This window comes from Pristiophorus japonicus, chromosome 18 (genome assembly GCF_044704955.1).
Source record: "Pristiophorus japonicus isolate sPriJap1 chromosome 18, sPriJap1.hap1, whole genome shotgun sequence".
Lineage (NCBI taxonomy): Eukaryota > Metazoa > Chordata > Chondrichthyes > Pristiophoridae > Pristiophorus > Pristiophorus japonicus.
The window spans coordinates 24,743,644-24,756,333 of NC_091994.1; the positions used below are offsets into that span (position 1 = coordinate 24,743,644).

The 12,690-nt window shown below is 46.0% G+C and overlaps 1 protein-coding gene across 1 annotated transcript in view; it reads left to right on the plus strand.

The window, feature by feature from the left end:
• Positions 1-12,690, plus strand: part of LOC139229005 (phospholipid-transporting ATPase IC-like) — a 140,485-nt gene that overhangs the window by 74,001 nt on the left and 53,794 nt on the right. Inside the window, exons 19-22 of the mRNA XM_070860668.1 lie at positions 5,458-5,569; positions 9,103-9,178; positions 10,003-10,147; positions 11,198-11,474. Of these exons, the coding sequence (XP_070716769.1) occupies positions 5,458-5,569; positions 9,103-9,178; positions 10,003-10,147; positions 11,198-11,474 (610 nt within the window). The remainder of the gene's footprint in view (positions 1-5,457; positions 5,570-9,102; positions 9,179-10,002; positions 10,148-11,197; positions 11,475-12,690) is intronic.

A 12,690-nucleotide genomic window follows, 5' to 3' on the forward strand; every position in this document is an offset into this window, starting at 1 on the left:
CAGTAGTTTAGATTCGTCGGCCAGTTCCTGGGTCATATATGCTGAAGTGAGGTCCAACTTGGTGAACAGCTTGCCGCCTGCCAGCGGGTCGAAGAGGTCCTCTGCTCTCGGGAGCGGGTATTGATCTTGTAGGGACACCCGATTGATGGTGGCCTTGTAGTCGCCTCAGATCCTGACAGAACCCTCCGCTTTTAGGATGAGAATGATGGGGCTCGCCCAGTCGCTGAATTCAACAGGCAAGATGATGCCCTCTCTCAACAGCCAGTCCAATTCGCTCTCGATCTTTTCCCGCATCGCATACGGCACCGCGCTGGCTTTGTGGTGCACTGGCCTGGCGTCCGGTGTGATGTGTATCACTACTTTAGTGCCTTTGAAAGTCCCGACGCCAGGTTGGAATAGTGAATCGAATTGTTGTAGGACTTGTGAGCATGATCTTCGCTCCACAGATGACATTGCGTGAACATCCCCCCCCATTTCCAGTTCATCTCGGCTAACCAACTCCTCCCCAACAGTGCGGGACCATTGCCCGGGACAATCCAGAACGGCAGCCAATTCACTAACCCATTGTGTGTGACAACCAACATTGCACTGCCTAGCACCGGAATGATTTATTTAGTGTAAGTCCGTAATTGTGTGTCAATACGTGCTAATTTGGGTCTACTGGCTTTAAGTGGCCATAGCTTCTCAAATTGCTGAACGCCCATGAGTGACTGGCTGGCCCCAGTGTCCAGCTCCATGCATACAGGGATACCATTTAATAAAACCTTCATCATCATTGGTGGCGTTTTGGTGTATGAACTGTGAATATTCGCCACATGGACCCGCTGAACCTCGACGTCCATCAATTTGCCCCAAAAGTCATCCTGCCTCAAAGAACCCTCTTCTGGTCCATCCGCCTCATATATTAGTCTGGTAGCAGACTTCCTGCACATTCGAGCTAAGTGGCCACCGAGATTGCAGTTCCTGCAGACAAACTGTTGAAATCTGCAAGATCTAGCTGAGTGTTTTCCCCCACACCTCCAGCATGAGTTAAAGTTTCCATTGTTGGGAACAAAGGGACTATGGCCAGGCATTCCATGCTGACTGTCCCTTTGACTGCTCTTAAGTACCCTATTGGTGGGTGTCAATGGCCCCATCCCGGGCTGCATTGTCCACTGTGATGGTGTGAATGTCCATTCAGCCTGCCATTGCCTCTGTTGAAGTCCTACTCTGGGGTCTATTGCTGCCTGGGGAGTGTCGGACTGCCCCTGCCTGCCTGCGGGGCTCTGAGTCGCATTGATGATGTTGACTCACTGATCCATCGCCGCGTTAGAGGCAGAATTGCGCGCGTATATTATTTTCATCTTTTCCTCCCCAGCCATGAAAGTTTGAGCCATCAACGCTGCCGCTTCCAAGCTCAAATCCTTGGTCTCAATTAATGTGCGGAAAATTCCCGCATGACCGATGCCCTCGATAAATAAATCCCTTAGCATCTCTCCCCTGCAGGCGTCTGTGAACTTACAGAGGCTGGCCAAGCGCTGGAGGTCCACTACGAAGTCCTTCACATCGTCGGTGGGTGTAGAACCTGTGTCGGGCCATATGTATGCTACTCGCCGGTTTGAGGTGCTCCCCGATCAATTTGCTAAGTTCTTCAAAGGTTTTGTCCGCCGGCTTTTCGGGTGCTAGTAAGTCCTTCATGAACGCGTAAGTCTTTGTTCCGCAGCTGGTCAAAAGATGAGCACTTCGCTTGTCGGCCGCTGCATCTCCCAGCCATTCTTTCGTAACGAAGCCCTGGAGTCTCCAGACCAATCTCCAGTACACTGCTAGAAACATAGAAACATAGAAAATAGGTGCAGGAGTAGGCCATTCGACCCTTCGAGCCTGCACCACCATTCAATATGACATGGCTGATCATGCAACTTCAGTAGCCCGTTCCTGCTTTCTCTCCAAACCCCTTGATCCCTTTAGCCGTAAGGGCCACATCTAACTCCCTTTTGAATATATCCAACGAACTGGCCTCAACAACTTTCTGTGGTAGAGAATGCCACAGGTTCAAAATTCTCTGAGTGAAGAAGTTTCTCCTCATCTCGGTCCTAAATGGCTTACCCCTTACCCTTAGACTGTGAGCCCTGGTTCTGGACTTCCCCAACATTGGGAACATTCTTCCTGCATCTAATTTGTCCAATCCTGTCAGAATATGATATGTTTCTATGAGATCCCCTCTCATTCTTCTAAATTCCAGTGAATATAAGCCTAGTCGATCCAGTCTTTCTTCATATGTCAGTCTTGCCATCCTGGGAATCAGTCTGGTGAACCTTTGCTGCACTCCCTCAATAGCAAGAATGTCCTTCCTCAGATTAGGAGACCAAAACTGTACACAATATTCAAGGTGTGGCTTCATCAAGGCCCAGTACAACTGCAGTAAGAGACCTCCCTGCTCCTGTACTCAGATCCTCTCGCTATGAAGGCCAACATGCCATTTGCCTTCTTCACCGCCTCCTGTACCTACATGCCAACTTTCAATGACTGATGTACCATGACACCCAGGTCTTGTTGCACCTCCCCTTTTCTTAATCTGTCACCATTCAGATAATATTCTGCCTTCCTGTTTTAGCCACCAAAGTGGATAACCTGACATTTATCTACATTATACTGCATCTGCCATGCATTTGCCCACTCACCTAACCTGTCCAAGTCACCCTGCCTCTTAGCATCCTCCTCTCAGCTCACACTGCCATCCAGCTTAGTGTCATCTGCAAACTTTTGGAGATATTACATTCAATTCCTTCGTCTAAATCATTAATGTATATTGTAAATAGCTGGGGTCCCAGCACAGAATCTTGCGGTACCCCACTAGTCACTGCCTGCCATTCTGAAAAGGACCCATTTATTCCTACTCTTTGCTTCCTGTCTGCCAACCAGTTCTCTATCCACGTCAATACATTACCCCCAATACCATGTGCTTTAATTTTGCACACTAATCTCTTGTGTGGGACCTTGTCAAAAGCCTTTTGAAAGTCCAAATACACCACATCCACAGGTTCTCCCTTGTCCACTCTACAAGTTACATCCTCAAAAAATTCTAGAAGATTTATCAAGTATGATGTTCAGCCATGAACTCATTGAATGGCGGTGCAGGCTAGAAGGGCCGAATGGCCTACTCCTGCACCTATTTTCTATGTTTCTATGTTTCATAAATCCATGCTGACTTGGACCGATCCTGTCACTGCTTCCAAATGGGCTGCTATTACATTTTTAATAATTGATTCCAACATTTTCCCTACTACCGATATCAGGCTAACCGGTCTATAATTCCCTTGCCCTCCTTTTTTAAAAAGTGGGGTTACATTAGCTACCCTCCAATCCATAGGAACTGATCCAGAGTGTATAAAATGTTGGAAAATGACCACCAATGCATCCACTATTTCTAGGGCCACTTCCTTAAGTACTCTGGGATGCAGACTATCAGGCCCTGGGGATTTATCGGCCTTCAATCCCATCAATTTCCCTAACACAATTTCCTGACTAATAAGGATTTCCTTCAGTTCCTCCTTCTCACTAGACCCTCAGTCCCCCAGTATTTCCGGAAGCTTATTTGTGTCTTCCTTAGTGAAGACAGAAGCAAAGTATTTGTTCAATTGGTCTTCCTTTTCTTTGTTCCCCATTATAAATTCACCTGATTCTGACTGCAAGGGACCTACATTTGTCTTCACTAATCTTTTTCTCTTCACATTTCTTTGGAAGCTTTTGCAGTCAGTTTTTATGTTCCCTGCAAGTTTACTCTCATACTCTATTTCCCCCCTCCTAATTAAACCCTTTGGCCTCCTCTGCTGAATTCTAAATTCTAAATTTCTCCCAGTCCTCAGGTTTGCTGCTTTATCTGGCCAATTTATATGCCTCTTCCTTGGATTTAACATTGGCCGTGGGAAGGCAGGGCACTGTGAGGATGGACATCTTGGACAACCAACGGCGGGAGTGCGGGGGCGGGGCAGTTGGAGACAGGAGCTCATGGGATGCCACCTCCAGGAATATGTCCGACCAGATTTGGCAACCCTACTAGACCCTAAGCTCTGCAAGTCCCTCCCTAAAACTCTCCACATTCCACTTCTCTCTCCTCCTTTAAGATGCTCTTTAAAACTTACCTCTTTGACCAAGCTTTTAGTCACCCGTCCTCATATCTCCTTTGGCTCGGTGTCAATTTTGTCTCATTACTCTCCTGTAAAGCGCCTTAGGACATTGTATCACATTAAAGGCGCTGTGTAAACCAGCTAAGCACACTGTCAGGGCTCAGCCATCTTTTCAGTAATCGAATTGGTTCTTTTTTTTATAAGTGACACCTTTCGCATTGCCTTATTGCTAAGTAATGTGTTGTGAATGTAACTAGGATCAGAATCTGTTTGAACACTCTTGACTTGAACCCTATAGATGTATATAGTGTGCTAAATAGAAATTCTACCCCCATTTACAAATTTGACAACTGTTTCTAATGTCTCACTCTGAGTGTGAATAACAAGGCTTTGTATTACAGACAAACTGCAGTAAGGAGTAAGTGCATGGAACACCAATTACTTAACCTTTATTTAACTGATTTGTTTTTTTTTCGAGGGAGATGAATTGGTTTAAACAATCCAGTTTATAGTACTGTAATGTGGAGTCTGTGATGTCCATTGTAGCTGAAACCGGGGGAAATCTCCTTCAAGTGCAGGATAATCTGTTTTGAGACGAACCTTATTTGGTCTTTCCTGAATCTCACACTTCCGATAAATAAACTAACCCAATGGTGTGTTTAGAAAGTAATTCCATTCAAAGTCTGAATACTCCAAAGAGTTTGCAAAATCAACATAAAGAGACCTTTTATGGCCAATTACCTTGGTAATCACCCTCATTCTAAAGACATTCACTCCGAGCTGAGGCCTGGTTCCGTATGACTGGTTGCCATCAGGCACTCACCCAAGTGACCATTATTCATATGTGAACCTTGACAGTGAGTGTCAGAAGGCTATTTAACTATGGAGGGCATAAAGGCTAATCCCATCTTAACCCAAAGTCCTCAGAAGTGCAGTTCCAGCAGAGGTGGTTGGATAGCACCCGACAATATTCCTCTCCCTCTCCTCTGGGCACTGAGGCCAATTGTAGGATCCCACCCAAGATCTGCTAACTCAGTACAGGGTCAAACCTGCGACCTTCCTGATCTAAGTGACCCACTGGATAAACTCCCTGAGCTTGGGAAGGGAGGGGAGTGGGGGAGGGGCGGGGCACCAAAGTGAAATTTTAAAGAGAATGCAAAATGAATGAAAATGTTACCAGACAATTATGAATATTATGAAATTCGAATATAACAGCAACAGAATCTTCACCTCTATCAATCTTCAGACATGTTTCTCGATAATTCACTGTTATGTTGAATATAGTATTTGCAAATCTATAAGAGGCCTTTGTTTAAGTGGAGTGAAGACCTTATTTGCACTTATATTGCAGCTTATCGGAGCAACTGCTATCGAGGATAAATTGCAAGACGGAGTCCCTGAAACCATTCAGAGCTTGAAGGAGGCAGATATTAAAATCTGGGTACTGACTGGAGACAAGAAAGGTGCTGGAACTATCGGAATTTGTTTATTTATATTTTTATTTACATTCCTTACCAGCTTCTCCGAGTTTACTTTCTACCATATTGCCATTCATGTCCACACGCTTTGCCTCTGACTGAGGAGTGAGGAGCTCTTTTACGATTAGCTCAGAGTGCGGCCTCGTCTCGGCCAACAGAAGATGTAAAGCCACAAGAAGTTAGATACTGATGGGGGAGCGAGAATCTCGGGGTGTTCTGGTGGGTGGGGTCAGGGGTGGGGGGGTGGGTTGGTGCTCAGATACTGTGGGAGAATATTTGATTAAGTTAGAGAACAGTGTCATCTGCAAATGCTGGACTTATACAGCTGGCCCATCAGCATCTGAAAAGAGAAACAATAGGTTAACATTTTGTCTGTCGATCTTTCATTTTAACTAATACCATAATCAGACTGAACAAAATGAAGGGGAGGGAGAGCAGCAGGTAACAGTAATGAGTAAAGTATGCTAACTACTAATGCAGAGAAAGGTTTAACAGTCTCTCGGTAGATTTTTCAAAAGTTGGAAAGAGGTGAAAATGTGTTGGATGATATACGTAAAGCACTCTTAACATTACAGGGTGACAACTGACATATCTCCCATTGCCATTTAAATTCCATGAAAATCTGGGTCTATGAATCCGACAACAAGCGATTGCCATAAAGTACATGCAGGGAGCCAATCCTCCACATTGTACTCTAATGACAATCGTGTCTCTCCATTACACAGCGGAGCCCAGCATGACTGAATGGTAAATGGAAGAGAAATGCACACCTCGGTCACCCTCCCTAGATAGGAAGAGTAAAAATACATATGTAAAAATCATCTTAGCCAGTGAAAAGGGATTAGGATGGGATGAAGGTAGAATATGTCACAAGTCCTTGGATCGCTGTACCAGAGTCTAGAAGCCCCTGATAGACATGTGCTCATTATTATACTGTATACAAACTCTGTATTTTGAGGAAATTGTGAAGTGACATAAACTTACACTGAAGGTACTTTGACCTTTCCTGGTCCAAGATGACCAGATCTCGATACAGCGACCTAAGCTATAATCTTTGACACACTTATGCCTAAACAACGTTTCCGATCTCAATGCAGACAGGCTGCAAACTTAAACCTGGTATATGCAGACTGGCTTTGACCCCTTGGTATGGTTGTCATGACACCCAAGACTTTCAAAAACTCCTTCTGCGACCAATGCTCAATGACGTCACAGCCAGGGACTTGCTCCCAGTCCACTGGCGCACCGAAGACCAGTGGCATTTGGAAAGAGGAGAGAACAGAATCCGTCATCCAGACATTGTACAATGGAAGTAGAATGAAGGCATTATCTCCAGTATGGGAGATTCTATGGAGCTGGTGATCATGGGGAGAGAATATGAATATGAACACTATCTCATTCCCCAGCACACTTGCTAGCAATTATTACTGACAGCTGCAATGTAGAGGTGAGGTCTGAAGCCAAAAGCAATCACTGGTGATATGGGCAAATGTATATTATCAACATTGTGACATAGGTAAATGAAGATATTGGAGAACAACATGTAACTGTTATGAGGTAAGGAACGGTACTTTGTAATTTATCGGTTTGAATAAATGGGAGTTACCTTTCTCTCTAGTGTCAGCTGTGGCTCAGTGGGTAGCACACTTGCCTCTGAGTAAGAAGGTTGTGAGTTCAAGTCCCACTCCAAGTACTTGAGCACAACAAAATCTAGGCTGACACTCCAGTGCAGTGCTGAGGGGGCCTGTGCTGTTGGAGGTGCTGTCTTTCAGATGAAAAGTCAAACCGAGATCCTTTCTACTCTGTCAAGTGGACGTAAAAGATCCCATGGCACTATTTCAAAGAAGAGCAAGCGAGTTATCCCCAATGTCCTGGCTAACATAGAAACATAGAAAATAGGTGCAGGAGTAGGCCATTCGGCCCTTCTAGCCTGCATCGCCATTCAATGAGTTCATGGCTGAACATGCAACTTCAGTACCCCATTCCTGCTTTCTAGCCATACCCCTTGATCCCCCTAGTAGTAAGGACTTCATCTAACTCCTTTTTGAATATATTTAGTGAATTGGCCTCAACAACTTTCTGTGGTAGAGAATTCCACAGGTTCACCACTCTGGGTGAAGAAGTTTCTCCTCATCTCGGTCCTAAATGGCTTACCCCTTATCCTTAGGCTGTGACCCCTGGTTCTGGACTTCCCCAACATTGGGAACATTCTTCCTGCATCTAACCTGTCTAAACCCATCAGAATTTTAAACGTTTCTATGAGGTCCCCTCTCATTCTTCTGAACTCCAGTGAATACAAGCCCAGTTGATCCAGTCTTTCTTGATAGGTCAGTCCCGCCATCCCGGGAATCAGTCTAGTGAACCTTCGCTGCACTCCCTCAATAGCAAGAATGTCCTTCCTCAGGTTAGGAGACCAAAACTGTACACAATACTCCAGGTGTGGCCTCACCAAGGCCCTGTACAACTGTAGCAACACCTCCCTGCCCCTGTACTCAAATCCCCTCGCTATGAAGGCCAACATGCTATTTGCTTTCTTAACCGCCTGTTGTACCTGCATGCCAACCTTCAATGACTGATGTACCATGACACCAGGTCTCGTTGCACCTCCCCTTTTCCTAATCTGTCACCATTCAGATAATAGTCTGTCTCTCTGTTTTTACCACCAAAGTGGATAACCTCACATTTATCCACATTATACTTCATACTGGCTAATACTTATCCTTCAATCAACATAAGAAATAAACAGATTATCTGGTCATGTTCATATTGCTGTTTGTGGGAGCTTGCTGTGTGCAAATTGGCTGCTGCATTTCCTACATCATCATCATCATCATAGGCAGTCCCTCGGAATCGAGGAAGACTTGCTTCCACTCTTAGAATGAGCCCTTAGGTGGCTGAACAGTCCTATACGAGAGCCACAGTCTCTGTCACAGGTGGGACAGACAGTCGTTGAGGGAAGGGGTGGGTGGGACAGGTTTGCCGCGCGTTCTTTCCGCTGCCTGCGCTTGTTCCCTGCATGCACTCGGCGATGAGACTCGAGGCGCTCAGCGCCCTCCCGGATGCACTTCCTCCACTTAGAGCGGTCTTTGGCCAGGGACTCCCAGGTGTCGGTGGGGATGTTGCACTTTATCAGGGAGGCTTTGAGGGTGCCCTTGTAACATTTCCTCTGTCTACCTTTGGCTCGTTTGCCATGAAGGAGTTCCGAGTAGAGCGCTTGCTTTGGGAGTCTCGTGTCTGGCATGCGGACAGTGTGGCCTGCCCAATGGAGCTGATCAAGTGTGGTCAGTGCTTCAATGCTGGGGATGTTGGCCTGGTTGAGGATGTTGATGTTGGTGCAACTGTCCTCCCAGGGGATTGCCCCCCCAGTCATTTCCTACACTACAACAGTGACTACACTCCAAAAGTACATCATTGGCTGTAAAGCACTTTGAGACGTCTGGTGGTCGTGAAATGTGCGATATAAATCCAAGTCTTCTTTCTTTCTTTACTTTTATCTGTCTTTTCCCTTTTTTAAACAGAAACGGCGATTAATATTGGATATTCCTGTAAGTTACTGTCAGACCAAATGGTGCTTTTTGAAGGACGTGACATCAAGTAAGTCATGAATAATACTGTTCTCTATTGATGAATTACTTGAATTTTTGTATGTGCCCACCAGAATATGTGGGGCATGGGAGACATTCTCCAATTGAAATGTTGCTGACATTGGTCCGGGGCAACGGGGGGAGGGGGGTGGTGGGGGGCAGTGGGGGAATGAAATAATGGTGGGAGGGGGGGGGACCCAGCAGTACTGGCCAGATCAGGGCTGAGGAAGCTCCCAGTCTGGGAATCCCCTCCTCCCGGCCCCCTCTCTCTATCATTGGTGACCTTGTTCGAGGCGGACGGCGGTGAAGTCTGGGATTTGGCCTAATTCCTAGCCCTACCACTGCTTATTGGAAGACCTGTGGCAATTTATCGCCACTGTCACCACAAAAAGGAATGGCAAACTGTGTTGTATTGGTCTCTAAGCACGTGACAAAATAACATAAATATGTCAAAGCACTTAATCACATCACTTGTGTGTGAAGTTATCCCAATATCTGGTAGCTCTCGACCTAAGTCTTGTAGCTCTTCTGGCCCTTTTCCCTCAAGATCACAACCCTGGCAGCATCAGGTTCCATCGCCCTCCCACCCCCACCTTCTTGTCAGGTGCTTTTTGTTTCTCACGCAGAGACGGTTTTGAACTTAGGAATGTCCAGCAGCTCATTCTCTTCATTAAATTTGACCGCCTAACAGTGGCCAGCCTGAATGCTCAGTAGTTTTTCACACGTCTGACTTAACTGCTTGAGTGTGAGCCAAGGGAGCTTGTGTGAACTGTGAGCTGCCCTTCAGCGAGCCAACAGTAACATGTGCACATTTCTGTCTTATCACCACCTCAGCACGGTCCTGGAGAAGTTGCAGAAGAACAACTACAGATACAAAGATATCAACGTTGCAACTGTTTCAGCGGCCATAAGCTGCAGTGAGCAGCCTGATGTGCTGTCATGTGACAACAAAGCTCTGATTATCACAGGAAGCTTCTTGGTATGTTATCCGCTTCTTTAACAGGTTTACTTTTGGAGTCTTTTAAGAGTTATGTTTCCAACGGTTAGCGACTGTGTCATATGCAGAACGTCACAATGCTGGGAGAGGTGGGGGTCAGTGTCCAGCAACTGTCGACAAAATGGAAGCATTTTCTATGTTTCTTCACTCAGAGAATTGTGAACCTGTGGAATTCTCTACCATAGAAAGTTGTTGAGGTCAGTTCGTTAGATATATTCAAAAGGGAGTTAGATGTGGCTCTTACGGCTAAAGGGATCAAGGGGTATGGAGAAAAAACAGGAATGGGGTACTGAAGTTGCATGATCAGCCATGATCATATTGAATGGTGGTACAGGCTCGAAGGGCCGAATGGCCTATTCCTGCACCTATTTTCTGTGTTTCTATGTCTATGTTTCAATGTTTCTATGTTTCAACGGTGTGTGCTGCAACAATATCGCAGAACACAGTGTGATGCACAAACTCAAAAAGTTCTGGAGCTGAGACTAGATGGCCATATAACAGAGAGTGAATTGAGTGAGTTAATTGCCTTGATTAATGAAACTAGTGGATGGGGCCTGTGTAATTCCTGGGCAGAGAGGGTTGTCCTATGAAGAGAGATCGAATAGAATGAGCCTATACTCTCTGGAGTTTAGACGAATAAGAGGTGATCTCTTTGAAACATAAAAAATTCTTACAGGGCTTGACAGGGTAGATGCAGGGAGGATGTTTCCCCTGGCTGGGGAGTCGAGAACCAGGGATCACAGCCTCAGAATACTGGGTTGGCCATTTAGGACTGGGTTGGCCATTTAGGACTGAGATGAGCAGAAATGTCTTTACTCTGAGGGTGGTGAATTGTTGGAATTCTCTACCCCAGAGGACTGTGGCGGTTCAGTCATTGAGTATATTCAAGACAGATTTTTGGATATTATGGGAATCAAGGGATATGGGGATAATGCAGGAAAGTGGAGTTCGGGTAGAAGATCAGCCATGAAGTGTCAAATGGCCTACTCCTGTTACTATTTCTTATGTTCTTATGTTCTTATCTACGTTTAGGATGAATTCATTAGATGCCCGAAACAATCAAAAAGGAAGAATCAATCCTGCTGGAAGCTGAGAACCACCATTAATCCGGAAATAAAAGAGGACGTTGACTGTGAGGAAGAGACTTATGAGAGAGCCTTCGTGGAGCTGGCCTGCCAATGCCAGGCTGTCATCTGCTGCCGCGTCACTCCCAAGCAGAAAGCCATGGTGGTGCAGCTGGTCAAAAAGTACAAAAGTGCCATCACGCTGGCTATAGGGGATGGCGCGAACGATGTTAACATGCTGAAAAGTAAGGCAAGACTCGCAGAGTCACAGAATGTGATTCCCCTATTCAAAAGGGAAGGAGGCAGGGCTAAGGCACAAAATGATAGGGCCCGTTAGTCTTCTTCAGTTGTTGGCCAATAATTTTGGGGTGATTTTAAGGATGAATAGGATTGGTGCGGGGGCGGGGAGAGGGGAAAACGGGGTTGGGGGAGGGGAGAGGTGAGGTGAGGCCAATGGGAAGCCATCTGGCCCTCCACATTGTGACACCCACGGGATCTTAAAAGAAAGGCTTGGATTTATATAGCACCTTCTACGAGCACCGGACTTCTGAAAGCGCTTTACAGCAAATGAAGTACTTTTGGAGTGTAGTCACTGTTGTAATGTGGGAAACGCGGCAGTCAGTTTGCATACAGCAAGTTCCCACAAACAGCAATGAGTTGATGACCAGATAATCTGTTTTTTTTAATGATGTTGATTGAGGTAAAACTATTGGCCAGGACACCGGGGATAACTCCCCTGCTCTTCTTCGAAATAGTGCCATGGGATCTTTTATGTCCGCCTGAGAGAGCAGACAGGGCCTCGGTTTAATGTCTCAACCGCAAGAAGGCACCTCCGACAGTGCAGCACTCGCTCAGCACTGCACTGGATTGTCAGCCTAGATTTATGCGCTCAAGTTCCTGGAGTGAAACTCCTGGGACCCGGCCACATGATTGGAGATGGCCTCCTGTCCTAATCCAGTGGGAAAAGCTACATGGTCGGTGGGCGGGAGCGGAATTTCAGGCGGCGGGAGGAGAATAGAAGAATGTTAAAGGGTATGAAGAGTGATCAGGAGAGTGGGATTGAACTAGGTGATTTGTGTAGAAGAAACACCAGCACGGAATCCTAGAATGATAGAATTTCCAGCACAGACTAGATGGGCCAAATGGCCTGCTTTCATGCTGTAATATTCTATCATTTGGTGACTAGAGGTGGCGGGAGCTTTATTTTATAGGAAATCTGGGCATTTAAATGATCAGTAACGTTATTAGCCACATACGCAGTGTTAGAAACATTCGGTCAACCTATGTCAGAACAGGTTAACGTTGGTTGATTGATGTCACTCGTCTCTCATTTATTAATAAGGCGGCAAATCAGACACTTAAGAACTAGCAAATCGGAGGCACGTGGACCAGACTGACAGGGTGTTGCAGGCACATCAGCTTCTGGGCTCCCATGGATTCGGGTGTTAATCCTCCTCTAGG